The sequence below is a fragment of the Arachis hypogaea genome, chromosome 7 (assembly GCF_003086295.3).
Source record: "Arachis hypogaea cultivar Tifrunner chromosome 7, arahy.Tifrunner.gnm2.J5K5, whole genome shotgun sequence".
NCBI classification, from domain to species: Eukaryota; Viridiplantae; Streptophyta; class Magnoliopsida; order Fabales; family Fabaceae; genus Arachis; species Arachis hypogaea.
In genome coordinates this window covers 36,087,351-36,108,765 of record NC_092042.1, presented here as the reverse complement: position 1 = coordinate 36,108,765, position 21,415 = coordinate 36,087,351, and the positions used below count along the sequence as shown (strand labels likewise).

At 33.6% G+C, this 21,415-nt stretch overlaps 2 protein-coding genes, 2 long non-coding RNA genes and 2 pseudogenes across 4 annotated transcripts; all 6 read left to right on the top strand.

Annotated features, from left to right (window-relative positions):
* Positions 1–566: 566 nt before the first annotated feature.
* On the top strand, positions 567–1,412 carry LOC140172925 (PR5-like receptor kinase). Its single transcript, XM_072198783.1, has one exon. It carries the CDS (start codon positions 567–569, stop codon positions 1,410–1,412), a length of 846 nt encoding a protein of 281 aa, XP_072054884.1.
* Positions 1,413–2,945: 1,533 nt separating this feature from the next.
* On the top strand, positions 2,946–7,684 carry LOC112702941 (proliferating cell nuclear antigen-like; annotated as a pseudogene).
* LOC112701381 (nardilysin-like) lies at positions 5,847–10,229 on the top strand (annotated as a pseudogene).
* A 3,156-nt stretch (positions 10,230–13,385) lies between these two features.
* Positions 13,386–14,883, top strand: LOC112702939 (uncharacterized). Its single transcript, XR_011863906.1, has 3 exons — positions 13,386–13,868; positions 14,174–14,248; positions 14,356–14,883. It is a non-coding gene; the product is annotated as an uncharacterized lncRNA (long non-coding RNA).
* A 199-nt stretch (positions 14,884–15,082) lies between these two features.
* LOC112702938 (uncharacterized) lies at positions 15,083–16,885 on the top strand. Its single transcript, XR_003154372.3, has 2 exons — positions 15,083–16,164; positions 16,368–16,885. It is a non-coding gene; the product is annotated as an uncharacterized lncRNA (long non-coding RNA).
* A 2,246-nt stretch (positions 16,886–19,131) lies between these two features.
* LOC140174342 (PR5-like receptor kinase) lies at positions 19,132–19,977 on the top strand. Its single transcript, XM_072198782.1, has one exon. The coding sequence runs from the start codon at positions 19,132–19,134 to the stop codon at positions 19,975–19,977; it is 846 nt and encodes a 281-aa protein (XP_072054883.1).
* The last annotated feature ends 1,438 nt before the right edge of the window (positions 19,978–21,415 follow it).

Genomic DNA, 21,415 nt, shown 5'->3' with positions numbered 1-21,415 from the left:
AAATAATTAATTATTAAATACCCATACATTAGTGTTTTTAACTCTAAAGTAATTACTTTATAGTTTTTTTTTATGTTTATTCGGTTGTTAAATATAAAATAAATAATAATAGTTTTGTAACTTTATAATTAGGTTTAAGTCTTAATTAAGTTTCTCAAGTAACATGTTATAATTAACTAAAATAATATTATTAGGAGATAATAAAATTTTATTATCATTGTATAAAAATAATATATTTAATATTTTTTGGTAGATTAGTAAAATTAGTTAATTTGTTACCTATTTTCTAAAAATTTATAAATAATATACAGTTAATTATTTAATAAGATGATACTTAAATAGTATTTTAATCTAAATTTCTATTTTGTGATTATTTTTTACTTCAATGTATACATGCAGGTATTTCAATTGCTGGTGTTGGTGTTATTATAATCATCTTTGTTGTGATTGTTTATTATTATAAGAGACAAAAAAAATTTTCTATTGATAAGCAAGTTGATAGTTTGATAGCAAGTTATCGTACTATAACACCGGTAAAAAGATATACTTATGCAGAAGTAAAACAGATGACAAATTTATTTTGTGAGAAATTGGAACAAGGAAGATATGGTATTGTATATAAAGGAAATTTAAATGATGGTAGTCAAGTGGCAGTGAAAATACTTAAAAAGTCAAAAGGAAGTGTGGAAGAATTCGTAAATGAAGTTGTTACTATCAGCAGAACATCTCATGTGAACATTGTTTCACTTTGGGGATTTTGTTACGAAATGAATAAACAAACCCTTATTTATGAATTTATGTCCAATGGCTCTTTGGACAAATATAAATATAAACATGGACGTTCCTCTCTCAGTTCTCTCTTTTCTAATTTACATTGGAAAGAACTGTACAATATTGTAAATAGCATTGCTCAAGGATTAGACTACTTACATGAAAGATGTAATACAAAAATTTTGTATCTTGATATCAAACCTCAAAATGTGCTTCTTGATGAAAAGTTTTGTCCAAAAATTGCAGATTTTGGATTAGCTAAAATATGCAAAAATAATAAAAGTAGTAGGCGAACATTTAGCATAAGAGGGACTCCGGGTTATATTGCACCAGAAATGTTTAATCGACGAGCATATGGTGGAATTTCTTGCAAGTCAGATGTGTATAGTTATGGAATGTTAATTCTTGAAATGATGGGGGCAAAAGATGATCCACATATTAGAAGATCTCATAATAGTGAATCCTACTTTCCTGATTGGCTTTATAAGGATCAAGATGAAGATTTTATTTATTACAGAAGTTTTGCTTTCGATAAAGATGATAAAATTATAATACAAAAGATTTTGTTAGTGGGCTTACACTGTATTCAAACGGATCCATCAAAAAGACGGGCAAGGATTCGGTATGCCGGTTTCCTTTGAGCACCGAAACGCCAAAAATTTGTTTGGCTTATTGGTGCGCCAAGGCATCTACAAATAAAAATTTTACTTTTTATTGGGGTTTATTTGGTAAGCATATTAAAAAAGAGGGGTCATATTATAATTTATTAACTTACACCTTTAGTTTTAGTTTTACAGTTTACTCATTAGATAATAGAGTTCTTATAGCTGAACCTTATGCTTCTTATCTACATTTTCTTTTAATCTCCATTTTTATTTCTCCCAATCTAAAAATAAGATTTAGGATGCTAAATGAAAAGAAACTGAAGTCTTAAACCTTTGAAGCTCTCTTGAATCATGCCCTGACACTCTTCCACGGCTGTGCCGCCATTGTTGGATGAGTCAGTGCCAGAAAATAGTTTGTCATTCGAAGTGGTTGTGTTACTTTCACATGGAGGTATTTAATGAATGTTTTATATATAGTTACGTGAGAGTAAGGTAGAGAAGGCGCCGCACGGGACGGTGCAGATCTGGGCAAATGAAAATGTTGCCTAGTAGTTGACGATGGGGGCACTATGATGGCGGCCGCAGCGCAGATCTAGATTGTGTTTCTTTCAAGCTCGTCTCCGATCAGATGGTTGATGCTGGGGTGCGCGAGGTTGTGGCGGAGATTAGGAAAAAGAGGGAGGAGTTGAGGGTGAAGAGGGAGGTGAAGGTGACATTTAACATAACAGGGAATACTTAACTCTAATTAATTTAAATTTATATATTATTAATCTTTGAATATTAACCCACTATATTTTTGATATAACAACAATAACTATGAAAAAAATAATATTTTCAAAGTAACTCCACTGATTTAAAAGCTACAAAAAAATACTAACTAGCCAATCACATTAAATTACATTTAAGATGATCTTGACTGTTGGACTAAAAAAATATAAAAGATCTAATGACTCCTCAATAAAAATGCGCACCAATAAACCAAACAAACTTTTGGCGTTTCAGTGCCCAAAAGACGTTGGCGTACTGAATCCGTGCCCCAAAAAGACCAACAATGAAAAAAGTGGTGGAAATGTTAGGGGGAGATCTTAAAGCAATATCACGTCCTGAGAGATTTGTCATGTCTTCTTCTCCTACATTCCCTCTTTTATCGTATTCAGGTGCATCTCGTAGTGATATATACGAGACAAATTCGATAATTGAAGAATTAAATGGTTAAGTTCACTTAAGTAGAAGGTATGTATTTATAATTTAATACTCAATTTTTTTTAATTTTAATTTTATTGTTAGAATTTAATTTAAATTTAATTGGACCTAAATTTTTAAATTTAATTTAAATTAAAATTAATTTTAGTTAGTAAACTTTAAATATGTTATTTTAATTTTTGAGGTTGATATCGTTGATAATTTGGATAATAATTTTTTATTGATTTTGATTTGTTGGGTCTAAAATTAAAGAATTACGTGCATTTGATTTGATTGGACTGTTCTAATTATTCAGTGATATGTCTCTATAACACTTTGAATTTTGAATTGCATCTTTGGTTGTGTATCATGTTTGCATAATTCTAAAGTAACAATTCAGCTAAAAGATTACTGATTCTGTTCAGACATAATAAAAAATCAGAAAGCAAGAAAACCTGCAAAGCTGCAACACCCCCATTTTCAAGATGCTGGCTGGAACTCTGTTTGGTGCAAGGCTCTTTGCTGAAGAAGGTTCTAGAAGCAATCAGGGAGCTCGTGAACAATGCGAACTTCGATTGCTCTGCGACTGGGTTCTCACTCCAGGCCATGGACTCGAGCCACGTTGCTCTCGTGGCGCTCCTACTGCGGTCTGAAGGGTTCGAGCACTACGGTGCGACCGCAACATCTCGATGGGGATGAATCTCAACATGGCCAAGATGCTACGGTGCGCCGGAAATGATGACAATCATCACTGTCAAGGGCGATGACGGCAGCGACACCGTCACTTTCATATTCGAGAGCCCAAGTACTATTCATTTTCCCAAAAAATCTTGATTTCAATTTTCATTTTAATTTTGTCCGATTATTTCTAGGGTTTTATATCTGCATGGTTCATTTTTCCTGTTTCTGTTTGATCTTTAGTTGCTAATTTTGATATGGTATTATTTTAATTCGTTAAACTTTTTTATTGACGCTTAGGATTCTTTCTTGCTAGAAAACTGTACTGGAAAGGGAAGACCTATTACATTGTTTCTTGTGTGTTTGAAAGTTTAGTATTCTGCAAGGGGATGAGAGGCATGATCTTGATTCTGTAGTTGATATGAGTTCAGTTGTTAATGAATTGCTACAAAATTTAGTGTTTGGTGATTGGATTTCTAGGATTGTAAAAATTTATATGCAGGAATTAAGCTTTAGTGTTTAATTTCAAGCAAGATAGTGTTCAGCTGTGTTTTGTTCATGTATTGGAATCTGTTTCTGGTAGTGCAGCTGTTAATATTACATTTTGATTCAAGATCTGAATTATGAAGTTTTGGATATTGAAAAGATTTGTAATCTGACTATTCTTTTTTTTTTTTTCTGTTTATGTCCTGAAGCACAAGATAAATTTCTGATTTTGAGATGAAGTTGATGGATATCGACAGTGAGCACCTTGGAATTCCTGAGGCAGAGTACCATGCCATTGTTAGAATGCCGTCTACTGAGTCTGCTAGGATTTGCAGTATTGGTGACACTGGTAATTTGCTTTGCTCTGAATTTTCGGGGGTTTTATGGTTCTCTTTTGGAAGTTAATAGTCTAGCTGATACAATTTGTTCAGTGTGCGATGAATATTGTAGTTGTCATTTCCGTTACTAAGGAAGGTGTAAAGTTTTCCACAAAAGATGATATTGGAACTGCAAACATTGTCTGCAGGCATAACTCTTCTGTGGACAAGGTAACAGAGATTTATTTGTTCTTTTTTAATCATAACTTTATTGTTTGTACAATTTAGTTCTCGTATAATTTGAAATACATACTAATTGATGGTTTTGCATGGTATTTGGTTGATATTGCAGCCTGAAGAAGCCACTACTGTAGAGATGAATGAGCCTGTGTCCTTGACATTTGCATTGCGGTACATGAACTCTTTCACAAAGGCAGCACGATTGTCTAACCTAGTTACCATCAGTCTTTCAAAGGAGCTTCCAGTTGTGGTTGAATACAAGATTGCTGGACGGATGGATTCATAGCTTCCAGTTGTAGAATTTGAAAAATTACTGAGTACTTCTCAGTAAAAAAATTAGTGAGTACTTCTCAGTCTTTCGCTGGCTTGTCGCTGGCTTGCTGTCTCGGTGTCTCCTGACCTGACCTGCCCTGCTCGCTTGCTTCGCTGCTCGTCGCTGGCTGCCTGGCTCGTTGCTCAGTCATCGCCTCTCGCAGTCTCGCCACTCGCCTCTTGCCACTCCGTGCCACTCTGCCTCTGCGTCTCTCTCTCGCGTTCTCGCCTCTCCACTCTCCGGTGAGAATTGATTTTATCAATTTAGAAATAAGAATTTGAATAATTGAATAATTATTGTGATAATGTGATTCTGTGAAACTGTGTATCTCATGCTGTTTGAATAATTGGATCATTGGATTTGGATGATTTGTTTGTGTATATTTATGTATAATTGAATTAAGATAGGGTCACTCTAGTGTACAGATTGTAGATATACAGAGATGTATGGTTCACCAACACGTGTTGTGGATGTGTGGTGTCAGGGAGCAGGTTGATAGCAATGTTACATCTGCAAGGCTTGGTAGAGGTTCGGCTTAGGCGGCTTTTCTTTCCGTGTAACGGGATTTCTTTGGGTTGTCTCTATCCAGCTGCTTGTTGGGCTCTTTGGGCTTACTTATAAGATTGTATGGCAAGGGTCAATTTGTGTTGGGACTGGAGGAAGAACTTGTTTGAAATAGCTGCTATTAGAATATTGTTCATACTTCATATTTCCATTTCGAAGGGAAAAAAAAGAACATTATTCATGTCTTAGGTCAGTTTGCTGATAATGTTTTTGGTATACCATAATGGTATACAAAACTGAGCATAGAATTTAACCAGGCTTTGCAAAGCGAAGCTTGCCGTCTTCAACAACTTCAACGCCATACTTCTGCTATTAGTCATCCTTTAAACAGATTCTTTTGGGGTATGCCATAAAAGTGTTGCTATTACATGGTCAATTAGATATTTAGATTTCTCTGTATAATTAAATTACTATTTCATTTCTTTTCCATGTACATGACGGGAATAAAAAGAGCTTGGTTGATGCTATGGAGAAGGTGTTAATTTGCGGGAGCAAATATTCAAACTATACAAAGATTATTACCATGGTGGATTAATGAAGCTTGTTGTTATTGGTGGAGGTGAATTCCTACTTCCCTACACCATTATTCAATTTAAAGTTTTACAATTTTATTTTAGTCATGTTTTTCTTCCAGCAATAATAAGGTGCTTAGTTTTTTTTTTTTCCCATTCCCAATATGCCAACCAGGGTATGCAGGTTTGCAGCCACTTATACATTTATTAATAGTTGAGAAATAATTATACTAGTCTCAAGATTAGGTTCATCATAGATTTATCTTCTACAAAAATGAGATTTATTTGTTTTAACAGCTCACGCCAGGATTAGGATTGAGACCAATATAAACTGGTATGTACTTTATAGTGATGTGCTTTATGTATAAATGTGTAGACCCTCTTGATGTGCTTGAGAGTTGGGTTGCGGAATTATTTGGAGCTATCAGAAAGGGTCCTCACTGTCTCTGGTGTTGAAAAGGTGATCATAATCTCTTCACTTGTATGGCCTTTCAGATAGAAGAGAGTAAGAGCAAGTAGTGTGTTTAGTGGGACCTCAAACATAAGATTTTTATTTCAATTTCAGCTTTATTATTATTATTATTATATTGGATTAAAATTTTTCAGTCAATAGACAAGTGTGAAAACAGTATTGACTAGTTGATGGGTAAATTAACTTGTGTGATCATTCAGATCAGCTTATGCTTTCCAATTTCTACAAATTACTTCTCTTCAATATGGCTTAACTTTGATTTCACTTCCCAGATCTTTGATATCATTGGCTTTGTCTATCAATACCTGAAGTTATTGCATCAAATTCCTCCACAAGAATGGATATTCAGAGAACTTCAAAGCATCGGGAAAATGGATTTTAGATTTGCAGAAGAGCAACGGCAAGATGATTATGCTGCTGAACTCTCAGGTTTCTAATTTATCTGCTTGGAGTTGTTTTCTTAAGTTATTTGTTAATCAATAGGATATGGAGAACATGCAACATATGATAGAGATTAAAAAAAAAATTGTTATCAGTTTGTGTTTATAGCAAAAACTGAACATTTATTTATTATGCTTTCAACCCAATTGCAATATATTTTGAAATTTTAGATACTTCCTATGCAGATTTGTTATATCTTTCTGGCTTATTTGAATTATTTTCTTGTGCAGAAAATTTACTCTTTTATCCGCCAGAGCATGTCATGTATGGTGACTATGTCTACCAGACTTGGGATGAGCAATTGATAAAGCAACTTCTTGGTTTTTTCATTCCAGAAAACATGAGAGTAGAGGTTGTTTCGAAGTTGTTCCTTAAGTCGGAACATGAGTTATCTTTTCACCTTTGGCTAGTTGGCACTTTTATTTATTTCTTTCACTGTTAATCTGTTATGTTGAACCATTGGGAATTGATAACTAAACTCAATTGTTAACAAAATATATCTGGAAGTTATATTTCCATCATGATGATTGAACAACTTGATGGTGCTACTTTTCAGGTGTCCAATGTGAACCTTAGTTTGGTTCACGTTATGTTGAAGAAGACGTTGCTCAAGATTTAATGGAGTTATGGAGAAATCCTCCAGAAATTGAGGCCTCGCTACATCTTCCATCAAAAAATGAGTTCATTCCAAGTGATTTTTCTGTACGTTCTGTTGACATATTTTCGGATTAACTTGAAGGGTGGATATGCTAATGCCCAGAGTTGTGTATTGTTTGAATTGTTCATTCTCCTCCTTAAAGATGAGTTGAATGAATCATATATCTGGTAAATCGTCTGTCTTGCTTGACACTAAAAGTAGAGTCATTCGTCTATATTATATATCCTCCATTAAAAGATGTTGCTCAGTTAGAAATTTTTTGTTGTTTCTGTTATTTATTTACTTCTCTCTTGTTTGGAGGATTTCCTGTCCTTCATACGTTTTGTTTCTGAACAGATTCACTAGGTAATTCTATTTACTACATAGCTTCATACCTTAAGCTTGTAAACTGATTAATTGAGAAAGGTATCTTTTAGAGAGAGGGGCTTCCACTCTTAACTGACTATTCAAACTCCCAACTAATTACTTTTTTTTTTCATTCCAGCTTTCCAAAATATCATCTGCTAGTTTATATGTACAAAATTTTGTATCATAAGATCTGGCTTGAGTTAAAATTAAATCATCTTAGGCAATCTAAGAAACTGTTGGTGAATGTAGTACCTTAAATCTTATTTTTAAAGGACTTCATACAACATGTGTCTATCTGTGCAAGCTAGTATTGCAATGTTAGAAACTTCTGTCTCCTATGTTGGCGACAAACTGGAACTGAAGGTCTATGGTTTCAATGAGAAGCTTCCCGTTCTCTTATCTAAAGTTTTATCGGTAGCTAGATCCTTTATTCCTGCTGGCAATCGATTTGAGGTACATCACATATTTCCTTTTATCTCTTATCAAAATGTCTATGTTATCCTTTTTGCCCGGTTCCATAGTTCTGTTTGCTTTGTTGATTGTAATGAACCAATCATTATCGTTCAGGTTATAAAAGAAGACATGAAGAGAACTTTGAAGAATACCAACATGAAGCCTTTAAGTCATTCGTCATATTTGAGATTGCAAGTTTTGTGCCGAGCTTTTATGACATTGAGGAAAAGCTGCATCATCTAAATGATTTGTTTCTTGATGATTTGATTGCATTTATCCCCGAACTTCGCTCCAAGGTAGGCATGAAATATTTAATCTTATATGTTATTGTTTGGACTATTTTGCAGTCTTTTATTGTCAAGTTTTATTTTATTTTCTGTAAAAAAAAAAAAGAATAATGTTTTCAAAAAATACATGCATGGGAAGTGTTATATCCTTAAACCCTAAACCCTAAACTTAATATAACTACTTTGTTTGATGCACTTGTTCTGTTTGTGTGTATGAGAATCTGCTGTCTCAGCTTGATAATGCTTACATTTACAAGAAAGTAGCTACTTCTTGGTAGCTTGTTCTTTGTTTTTTAGTTTTTAATTACTTGGTTTTTAAACATAAGTTCCATGATATATTATAGTTCTCTAGTTTATATCAATAAATTGTTTGAAATTTATTCCTTTACATCAACCTTGGACAGCTATACATTGAGGGTCTATGCCATGGAAATATTTCAGAAGAAGTAATTGACATATCAAATATATTTAAGACGAACTTTATAGTAAATCCACTTCCCGTTGAGCTGAGGCACGCTGAGCACGTTATTTGCCTTTCATCCAGTGCCAATCTAGTTAGAGATGTTTGTGTAAAGAACAAGTCAGAAAAGAATTCTGTGGTTGAGGTAATTTCAGTTGGATTATTTTTGTTTGTCACTTTTCATGGATAATTGTTTTTTTGAAATTTCTAACAAACTTCTCCTGTTTCTTAATTTGGTATTCAATATTCATGCAGCTATATTTTCAAATTGAGCAAGATCTTGGGTTGGGATCAATCAAATTGAAAGCTTTAATTGATCTTTTTGAGGAAGTTGTGGATGAGCCGCTTTTCAATCAGCTGAGGTGACTATTGAATGCTATTTTAGTTTCTTGCATTTGAGCGTCTAACATTTGTTAATGAAAATTTGTTTTCACTTTCCATGGCTTTTTATGGGTTGTATTAATTTTTATTTCTTTATTTGTTTATTTATTTGTGTGTATCTGGATACAGGACAAAAGAGCAGCTTGGATATGTTGTCGAATGTAGCCTACGGTTAACGTACAGTGTTTTTGGGTTTTGTTTCTGTGTTCAATCATCTGAGTACGACCCAATTTACGTGCAAGATAGAATCGACAACTTCATAGATGGCGTTGAAGAAATGTTGGTTAGTATTCCTGATTCCTTCTATCTCATTGTTCTGAGATTAATGTCTCCCTCATGAATTGCATTAAATTTGACATGATTTGGGTGCTCAAGAAATTGTAGGCACACCCCACTCTTTTCCAAATTAAAAGACTTGTGTTCTAAGGAATTATATGTTGACTGCAGGATGGGCTTGATGATGATTCCTTTGAGAATTACAAAAGTGGGTTACTGGCAAAACTGCTCGAGAAAGATCATTCGCTTAACTACGAGAGCAATCGATTGTGGAGTCAGATTGTTGATACTTGATAAAAGGTGATTTTACGTTTAGTTATATAATAAGTTTGTGGATGATGAGTAAGGAAGACCAACCTTGAAGAAAATGATAACAAAGGATATTGTTTTTCAGGTATATCTTTGATATATCAAAGAAGGAAGCCGAAGAATTGAAGAACATAATAAGCAAGCAAGATGTTGTTGAGGGGTACCGGACATATTTCAGACAGTCGTCTCCGAAGTGCCAGCGACTTCTCACTCGGTTATGGGGCTGCAACACAAAGTTTGAAGATGATGTTGCACTGCCTGAAACTGTGCAAGCCATAAAATATCCAGCTTCATTTAAAATGTCATCCGAGTTTTATCAAAAATCTTTGTTAAAACCTGAAGATATGCATTTTTGAACTCATGAAGTACCATTCAGATTTGAGAGCCTTTGTTTTTAAAGTGTAAATTACATTTATGTGCGAATTATTATTGATCAATAATATTTTGGAATCGAGGAAAGTCTTCATTCATTGGTAGTTTCGTTTGGCCTTTTGGAGCTTGGTACGCTGTATTATTGTTCTATTTGTTTGTCACATGAAATGATTTATGACAGCATCACAGCATAGTATAATTTTGTGATTTATGTTGCTTTCTCACTGAATATTGGGTATATAATTATGGATTAATAGTGAAAATGGTATCTAAGATCAAAGGCTTTGAATTGATTGCTAATGTGTTGTTTTCTAACCTTCAAAATGATCAATCTGACTCAAAGTTCTATTTTTAGATACTAATTAGAGGTGTGAATCTTTTGGAGATCAAATTAATACACTTGTAAATTTTTAAAGATTTTTTATCATTATTCCTTAACTAGTGTGTATATGTATATATATCAAGTATGGCCTAATTATTGATATAAAATACATATAATACGAAGCATTGTTAGCAGAACCGGACCGGACCGGCCGGTTCAACCGGAAAACCGGATCCTATACCAATTCGGTCCGGTATTTAGACCGCACAAGGAGTTGAACCGGTGTGAACCGGTTAAATCTGAAAAGAACCGGTCAAACTCGGTAAAATCGGTCCGACCGAATCGTTTGGGAGTGAAAATTTTTTAAAATGTTTGAGGTGGGGTTCGAACCCCTACCCTCAAAGGAACTAAAATACTCCACAACCACCAGGCTAACGTGCTTTCTATTAAAATAAATGCAAATTATATTACATATAGATATCTTTTATCAAATAGTTTACTTTTGTTTAATTTATTTTAATTTTAATTATAAACTCACTCATTTATTTTTTTGTAACTATATAATATCTATTAATATTATTTTTTAATAAATATTTGTAGTATATAATAGTATAATAGATATAAACTAATTAATAAATGATTAAAATTTAAAAATAATAGTTATTTTAATATAAAAACAAAATTAAAATATTTATGATAGAGTAAAAATAACAAAATATTTATTATTCATGTTCCATATTGTTTTAAAATAACTTTATATTTTTAAAATGTTAGTAAAAATATGTAATTTAAATTTTAATTTTGAACTTTTGACTATTTTTTATTTTTTATTTACATAGGACCGGGTCAAACGGTTCAACCAGTAACCCACCGGTTAAACCAGTGACCCAATGACCCAGTGACCTGACCGGTTCGATCACCGATTCGTTTCTGACAACTATGATATGAAGTACATAATAAAAATAAGTTAAACAATACATTGGTGAACGAGTTATATCTTAAATGACATAGTTAATTATTTGTCAACGAGTTATATCTTAAATGACATAGTTAATTTTTAGTATGCACAATGAAAATGTGTATATATATCTAAAAGCACATACACGCGTGAAGTATTTGGATAATATTATCACTTATTTTTATAACTCTCTTTAAACACTTTTTATTAAATACAAATTATTGTTCTTCTTGTTAATTAAATACGTTTTAATTCTCTATTTATTATATTTTATAATTTATATCAATAATTTAAATTTAAAATTCAGAGTTTATAATTTAATTTTTTTTAACTTTTAATATCAAGTTAATTTTTATGGGATCTTGCACTTCTTATTTTAAGAAAGAAGACAAATATTGGATTTTTTTAACTTTTAATATTAAGTTAATTTTTATGGGATGTTGCACTTCTTATTTTAAGAAAGAAGACAAATATTGGATTTATTTTGCTATGGAAAAAATAGTTAAATCTATATAATATAATATAATATATAATTACTAAGGTTATGAAAATCGGATCGGATCGATCGGTTCAACCGGATTACCGGATTAACTGAAAATCGGTCATCTAGCCAATCCGGTCCACTTCTAAAACCATCCTACAACAAATTAGCAAAAAAATCGATTGAACCGACGGTTAATTGTCGAACCGGACGAATCGACCGGATTTTTGAAAGTGCCGGTTTCTCAAAATCCATCAAACGTCGTGGTTTTGACGGAAAAAATAAAAAATAAAAACAAAAACTGAAGGTGAAGTTTGTGGCTAGAATGGAACTATGGAAGAATATAATAGTAAATTAGTAATGCTGTATTGGATTCTCAAATTCTTGTGCCTGTGATATCCTACACTCTTATTATTTTGAAAACTGAACATAGAAGAAACGATGTTCAGTTTTCAGAATAATAAGTGTGTAGAAACATAATTGATTTTTGTGAAAATCGGACCAGACCGGCCGGTTCGGCTGATCTACAAAACCGTTTTGCAAAAACCTGGTTAAAAAATAGGTAAAATCGGCGGTTAACCGGTGAACCGACCAAACTGGCCGAATTTTTTAAAGATCCAGTTTTGTGACTTGCATAAAAAACTACGTCGTTTTGACGTTAGGAAGAAAAAAAAAAGAAAAGAAACCCTAACTAACACACAGTTCCAATTCCCTTTCAACCCATTAGCACCTAGTCCCAATTCCTTCACTAGGCAAACCCTATCAGAGCAAACACCGCCGCCACTGTTAGGCCCCAGCCCCACCAGCCACCGTCAGCCCCCCAGTCACCGCCACTCTCTTCTTCCTCACCTTCTCTGTGCTCGTCGCGAAGCCTACCAGCTGCCGCTACTCTTCTCCTCCTCACCGTATATGTGCTCGTGAAGCCCGCCTTTGTGATCGTCGGCGGCGGCAGTGACAGAGGGTACCATCGTCGGTCTTGTTCTCGTTGCCGTCCTGGATGTCTCTGCTTGGCTTCTCTCTCTTCAAGCTCGCTCTCTCTCCCTCTCCGATCTCACTCTGTCTCACGCGAAACGCGAACGTCTCTGCTCGCTTGTCCTCCTCGCCGTCACCTCCGTTTAATTGCTCGGCCATCACCTCCTCGTGAACGTCTCTGTTACTCGGCTGCCTTGTCTTCTCCAGTGAGCACTCCTCCATTACTTCTTCAGTCCTAATTTTTTTCTGAAATTAATTATGATTAATATATACTTCTGAGCATAGTTTTAAAAATCGAACCGAATCAGCCAGTTCAACTGAATTAACCGAAAATCGATCATATGGTCGGTTCAGTTAACTCCAAAAACCGTTTAGCAAAAAACCGGTAAAAGAACCGGCTGAACCGGTAGTTAACCGGTGAACCGTCGGAACCGGCCGGGTTTTTTAAGAATTTCCGGTTCAAAGCTACACTCAAAACGTCGTCGTTTTAACTTTAGATATATATGAAAAAAAAAAACCCTATGAACAATGAGGAAACCCTAGCCGCTCCATACCACCATCCTACCCCTCTCTTTCTCTCTAAAAACTCTGGAGACTGGAGTGAAGAACCCAGCCCCAAACCTCCTTGGAGCAGCACCCAGCCACCATCCACTCTTCGTCGCCGAACTCTTCTCCTCGGCAGGAGGGTGCTGTCGTCGCTCAACGTTCCTCTTCTCCTCGCCCTATTCTCGTCGTCTGCTCGTGGTTGCTCGATCCTCCTCTGGCGACGTTCCTCCCTCGGCAGATCTGCTGGGAGCTACTCTCGTCATCAACGTCTCTGCCCTCGTCATGAAGCCCGCCTCTTCCCTCATCATCAAGCCCGTCTCTGCTCGGAGCTCTTCTCGTCGCCATCGTGTCTCTCTCTTCAAGCTCTCTGTCTCCCTCCCACGGTTGCTTACTCACAGTAGCAACCCTTGCTTTCACCTTCATCCTCCGACGGTTGTTCAAGTCCACTGCTCTTCTGACTTTGAGTTAATTTTTCTGGATTTGAGTTATTTTTTTTTTGAAATAATATGGTTGATTGTTGATGGTATTTTGTTAATTGTGTTGATTTTTGATTTTATTGTCTAATTGTAATGGATTTTAATTTCTGAGTTTGTCATCTGAACTTCTGTTGATTGTGTTCTGAATTTCTGATGTTGCATGTGTTGTTGGTTTGTTGATAAGATAGAAATTGTATAAATCCCGGTTGATGTGTTGTTGGTGTTGTTAACTGTATTTGATTTGTGCAAGTTTGTATTGGTGATGGTTGCTGATTACAAATTTTTATTGCAAGGTGTCTGAGAAAAAGGCTGAAGAAAGTTGAGCCCTCTTGAAAGCTGAGCATTAGCTTGGGATGAAGCAAAACGTGGTAAGTATCTGCCCAGGTATATTATTATTATTTCAGAATAATAGAGTGTAGGAACATGATTGATTTTTGTGACAGAGAAATAATAGAGATGATTGATTTTGTGACAGAGATTAAGATTTGAGAGAAAGCAAAGCTGAAAACATAAGATCTTGTGACAGAGATTAAGATTTGAGAGAAAGCAAAGCTGAAAAAATAATAGAGATCATTGATTTTGTGACAGAGATTAAGATTTGAGAGAGAAAACAAAGCTGAAAAAATAATAGAGATGATTGTCAGAGATTAAGATTTAAGATTTGAGAGGAAGCAAAACTGAAACTTGCATGTGCTTGTTACATGGTATGCCCCTCCAATAAGTTAAAGAGTGAATTGTGAATATAATTATAATCAATATATCATTGTCCGGTTGTTACATTATTTTTTTCACCGGAGTTGAAGCCCAGAATGAATTAGACTCCTAGTTGCCGGAGTATTGGCTCGAATCCGCGTACCGGTTCTTGAAGGCTCTTGGCTAGCATTGGTGTCATCTCATTCTCAAACATGTGCCTCACCCTCACACAACTGACACAAGGACTACTGTAACCTGAACCATCTGCAAAATTCTATTATATAAATAAATTAGATAATGTCATTTCTTATCTCTGTTTATTTTTTATAACAGAAAAAAGGTATTAATAATTTCACTTATGGTTAAAAATTAATCTTTAGTTAGATAATTAATTAATTTGTTAATTTCAAAAATATATTATTATTATTTATTACTTTTTTAGTTTAATATTAAATTAAATTTGCAAGATGAAATAAAATAGAAATAAATAAAGACAACATAATAATTTATAACTAATTATGGAGAAAAAAATAATGTAACAACCGGACAATATATTGATTATAATTATATTCACAATTCACTCTTTAACTTATTGGAGGGGCATACCATGTAACAAGCACATGCAAGTTTCAGTTTTGCTTTCTCTCAAATCTTAATTTCTGACAATCATCTCTATTATTTTTTCAGCTTTGCTTTCTCTCTCAAATCTTAATCTCTGTCACAAAATCAATGATCTCTATTATTTTTTCAGCTTTGCTTTCTCTCAAATCTTAATCTCTGTCACAAGATCTTATGTTTTCAGCTTTGCTTTCTCTCAAATCTTAATCTCTGTCACAAAATCAATCATCTCTATTATTTCTCTCTCTGTCACAAAAATCAATCATGTTCCTACACTCTATTATTCTGAAATAATAATAATATACCTGGGCAGATACTTACCACGTTTTGCTTCATCCCAAGCTAATGCTCAGCTTTCAAGAGGGCTCAACTTTCTTCAGCCTTCTTCTCAGACACCTTGCAATAAAAATTTATAATCAGCAACCATCACCAATACAAACATGCACAAATCAAATACAGTTAACAATACCAACAACACATCAACCGGTATTTATACAATTTCTATCTTATCAACAAACCAACAACACATGCAACATCAGAAATTTAGAACACAATCAACAGAAGTTCAGATGACAAACTCAGAAATTAAAATCCATTACAATTAGACAATAAAATCAGAAATCAACACAATTAACAAAATACCATCAACAATCAACCATATTATTTCAAAGAAAATACCACCATTTCGGGGCATCACCAATGCTAGCCAAGAGCCTTCAAGAACCGGTACGCGGATTCGAGCCAATACTCCGGCAACTAGGAGTCTAATTCACTCTGGGGCTTCAACTCCGGTGATGCCCCGAAATGGTGGGATGGAAATTGGAATCTCATTCTGGCGAGGGTCATCAAGGATCATGGAATCCTTCTTGCAAGGTGTCTGAGAAGAAGGCTGAAGATCATGCAAGGAAGTTGAGCCTCTTGAAAGCTGAGCATTGGCTTGGGATGAAGCAGAATGTGCCAAGTATATGCCCAGGTATATTATTATTTACATGATATGATCTGAACTTGTTTTGCGACGATGATTCTACTAGTTTGTTTAATATGTCAAGCCTTTAACTTGATATAAACTTTTCAATTTTTTAAATTTCTCTTATAAAAATATGCCTTAGTCTAGGTGAGTTTTCAGAAGTAGTCAATGAATTGATGCAGTTTGTTTGTGAAAAATTGAATGTATAGGTTCAGGCATGAAGAGGTGAGGATTCAATCATGTTATATGTACGGTGCCAAACTGCCATTCAACACCACTACCATTCAAAAAAGCGGTGAAGAGATTATACAGCATTTGGACCTGGGAAATTCTAAATAGTAGTAGTTGCAGGAAAGTTGTTACTCCGTTTTCTTCATTTCCATTATGTGAGTACTAGCTCTAAGTGTCCTTGTAAAGTCTAATCATCCAAAGGACAAGATTGGATTATAGTTTATTTAGGCCGAACAAACTTTAACATTCAAACGCATGTTTATTCTATTATGGAAACTAATCGAAAATAAAAGGAGAGGAGCATTCTTCCTCTTTCATTGCGAGAGAACAAAAAAAAGCAGAGAGTGAGAGAACAAAAAAAAGCAGAGAGTGAGAGAACAAAAAAACAGAGAGTGAATCCCATGGCTCATCTCAAAATGTTTGCAACTTTCCTTTTTTTATCATGTGTGTGCGGGTATTATCTAATAATAATGATAGTGAAATTAGTCACAAAGAAGCTGAGTACTTGTTGAAGTTTAAAGAAGCCGTACACAATCTTCCCTCTAATTGGTTCGATAATGATACTGTTATGTGCGATTGGGTTGGTGTGGTTTGTGGTTACTTTCCCGCCACTAATTTTCGATATATAGAAAAGATCCAGCTCAATTCAAGGCACCTCAACGGAACAATTCCTTCGGATATTAACAAGTCTCTTGTTAATTTACGCTATTTTGATCTTGGAAACAACTCTCTAAGTGGTCATTTGCCTTCTTTTTCGAATCTCTCTTACCTCCAATATCTGTATTTGTCCTACAACAACTTCATCTCCATTCCTCACGATTGCTTATGTGGTTTAGAAAATTTGGAACTCTTTGACTTGAGGTACAATACTAACCTCTCATCTTGGACTTTTCCCACCAACTTGAACACCAACTCACGCCTTACCATCATCAACCTCGAGAATACAAACCTCATAGGGCTCCTTGCCGGATATCTTTGATTCTTTTCCCGTATTGCAAAATTTTGATCTCTCTGAAAATAATCTCACAGGAGTGTTGCCTAAATCTTTTTCAAAACTAACCAGGTTAACTATATTGAAACTCAACCACCCGAAGGATAATAAATTGTCGGGTACAATTCAATTTCTTTCCTCTATGCCACAATTGTTTCAAGTGAATCTTGAGGGGAACTCATTTGAGGGTTCTATTCCAGACCTATCCAATTGCAAACATTTGAAATATCTGTCCCTGGCAAATAATAGATTAACAGGTGTAGTTCTACCTTCTCTGGGATTGCTCAATGAAATCTATCAAGTTTCGTTGGAAAACAACTGGTTGCAGGGTCCTCTTCCTTTATTTAATAAAGTTCGGACTCCAGAAGTAAATCTTACGTCTAATGGATTCTGTTTAGATCATCCTGGGCCTTGAAGCTTGGAATTTCATTACATGTGATGATAATGGCAATATCAGAACCGTTAATTTAACAAATTTGAATTTGACTGGGTCAATATCCCCTTCATTCAAAAATTTAACGGATCTGTGTCAATTATATCTTGGTGGAAACAGACTGAATGGGTCCATACCAGAAAGTTTGACAAGCTTACAACAACTCAAGTTTTTGGATGTGTCCAACAACAATCTATCGGGAAATCTTCCACCATTTTCAAAAAAGATCATGGTCATTACAACGGGCAATATTTTTCTTCAACAGTTTCACTCATCTAAAATTTTGCTATCTTCTGCTTTCATCATAGGTACGCTCATTATTATTTCTATATTGAATAATGGTAAAGTTACAAAAATAAAAAACAAAACAAAATTAACATGTTAAACTTATAAATTTATACAAATAAGAGATTGCATACAAAAGTAGTAAAGTATTGGAAAATAAAATTTGTCCTATTATAAAACTAAAAATACATGTAGTTGTCACGAGTGATGTGGTATTTAGTTTTACCGTTTGCTATATATATTTTTTTTGTTAAATATGGTGCTTTTAAATTAAAATATTTTAAAATTTTATTTAACTAGTATGCAAATTTGCATTACCAAACAAATATAAATTTCATTTGTCCGTATACAGTATTCGTTGAGTTATGAAAAAAAAATTATTCACTAAAATTATTATTTTCACTTTTGAATATAATATATATTTATTTTATATTTTTACTCTCTACAAAATTACATGATACATTTAGAAATAATTAATTATTAAATACCCATACATTAGTGTTTTTAACTCTAAAGTAATTACTTTATAGTTTTTTTTTATGTTTATTCGGTTGTTAAATATAAAATAAATAATAATAGTTTTGTAACTTTATAATTAGGTTTAAGTCTTAATTAAGTTTCTCAAGTAACATGTTATAATTAACTAAAATAATATTATTAGGAGATAATAAAATTTTATTATCATTGTATAAAAATAATATATTTAATATTTTTTGGTAGATTAGTAAAATTAGTTAATTTGTTACCTATTTTCTAAAAATTTATAAATAATATACAGTTAATTATTTAATAAGATGATACTTAAATAGTATTTTAATCTAAATTTCTATTTTGTGATTATTTTTTACTTCAATGTATACATGCAGGTATTTCAATTGCTGGTGTTGGTGTTATTATAATCATCTTTGTTGTGATTGTTTATTATTATAAGAGACAAAAAAAATTTTCTATTGATAAGCAAGTTGATAGTTTGATAGCAAGTTATCGTACTATAACACCGGTAAAAAGATATACTTATGCAGAAGTAAAACAGATGACAAATTTATTTTGTGAGAAATTGGAACAAGGAAGATATGGTATTGTATATAAAGGAAATTTAAATGATGGTAGTCAAGTGGCAGTGAAAATACTTAAAAAGTCAAAAGGAAGTGTGGAAGAATTCGTAAATGAAGTTGTTACTATCAGCAGAACATCTCATGTGAACATTGTTTCACTTTGGGGATTTTGTTACGAAATGAATAAACAAACCCTTATTTATGAATTTATGTCCAATGGCTCTTTGGACAAATATAAATATAAACATGGACGTTCCTCTCTCAGTTCTCTCTTTTCTAATTTACATTGGAAAGAACTGTACAATATTGTAAATAGCATTGCTCAAGGATTAGACTACTTACATGAAAGATGTAATACAAAAATTTTGTATCTTGATATCAAACCTCAAAATGTGCTTCTTGATGAAAAGTTTTGTCCAAAAATTGCAGATTTTGGATTAGCTAAAATATGCAAAAATAATAAAAGTAGTAGGCGAACATTTAGCATAAGAGGGACTCCGGGTTATATTGCACCAGAAATGTTTAATCGACGAGCATATGGTGGAATTTCTTGCAAGTCAGATGTGTATAGTTATGGAATGTTAATTCTTGAAATGATGGGGGCAAAAGATGATCCACATATTAGAAGATCTCATAATAGTGAATCCTACTTTCCTGATTGGCTTTATAAGGATCAAGATGAAGATTTTATTTATTACAGAAGTTTTGCTTTCGATAAAGATGATGAAATTATAATACAAAAGATTTTGTTAGTGGGCTTACACTGTATTCAAACGGATCCATCAAAAAGACGGGCAAGGATTCGGTATGCCGGTTTCCTTTGAGCACCGAAACGCCAAAAATTTGTTTGGCTTATTGGTGCGCCAAGGCATCTACAAATAAAAATTTTACTTTTTATTGGGGTTTATTTGGTAAGCATATTAAAAAAGAGGGGTCATATTATAATTTATTAACTTACACCTTTAGTTTTAGTTTTACAGTTTACTCATTAGATAATAGAGTTCTTATAGCTGAACCTTATGCTTCTTATCTACATTTTCTTTTAATCTCCATTTTTATTTCTCCCAATCTAAAAATAAGATTTAGGATGCTAAATGAAAAGAAACTGAAGTCTTAAACCTTTGAAGCTCTCTTGAATCATGCCCTGACACTCTTCCACGGCTGTGCCGCCATTGTTGGATGAGTCAGTGCCAGAAAATAGTTTGTCATTCGAAGTGGTTGTGTTACTTTCACATGGAGGTATTTAATGAATGTTTTATATATAGTTACGTGAGAGTAAGGTAGAGAAGGCGCCGCACGGGACGGTGCAGATCTGGGCAAATGAAAATGTTGCCTAGTAGTTGACGATGGGGGCACTATGATGGCGGCCGCAGCGCAGATCTAGATTGTGTTTCTTTCAAGCTCGTCTCCGATCAGATGGTTGATGCTGGGGTGCGCGAGGTTGTGGCGGAGATTAGGAAAAAGAGGGAGGAGTTGAGGGTGAAGAGGGAGGTGAAGGTGACATTTAACATAACAGGGAATACTTAACTCTAATTAATTTAAATTTATATATTATTAATCTTTGAATATTAACCCACTATATTTTTGATATAACAACAATAACTATGAAAAAAATAATATTTTCAAAGTAACTCCACTGATTTAAAAGCTACAAAAAAATACTAACTAGCCAATCACATTAAATTACATTTAAGATGATCTTGACTGTTGGACTAAAAAAATATAAAAGATCTAATGACTCCTCAATAAAAATGCGCACCAATAAACCAAACAAACTTTTGGCGTTTCAGTGCCCAAAAGACGTTGGCGTACTGAATCCGTGCCCCAAAAAGACCAACAATGAAAAAAGTGGTGGAAATGTTAGGGGGAGATCTTAAAGCAATATCACGTCCTGAGAGATTTGTCATGTCTTCTTCTCCTACATTCCCTCTTTTATCGTATTCAGGTGCATCTCGTAGTGATATATACGAGACAAATTCGATAATTGAAGAATTAAATGGTTAAGTTCACTTAAGTAGAAGGTATGTATTTATAATTTAATACTCAATTTTTTTTAATTTTAATTTTATTGTTAGAATTTAATTTAAATTTAATTGGACCTAAATTTTTAAATTTAATTTAAATTAAAATTAATTTTAGTTAGTAAACTTTAAATATGTTATTTTAATTTTTGAGGTTGATATCGTTGATAATTTGGATAATAATTTTTTATTGATTTTGATTTGTTGGGTCTAAAATTAAAGAATTACGTGCATTTGATTT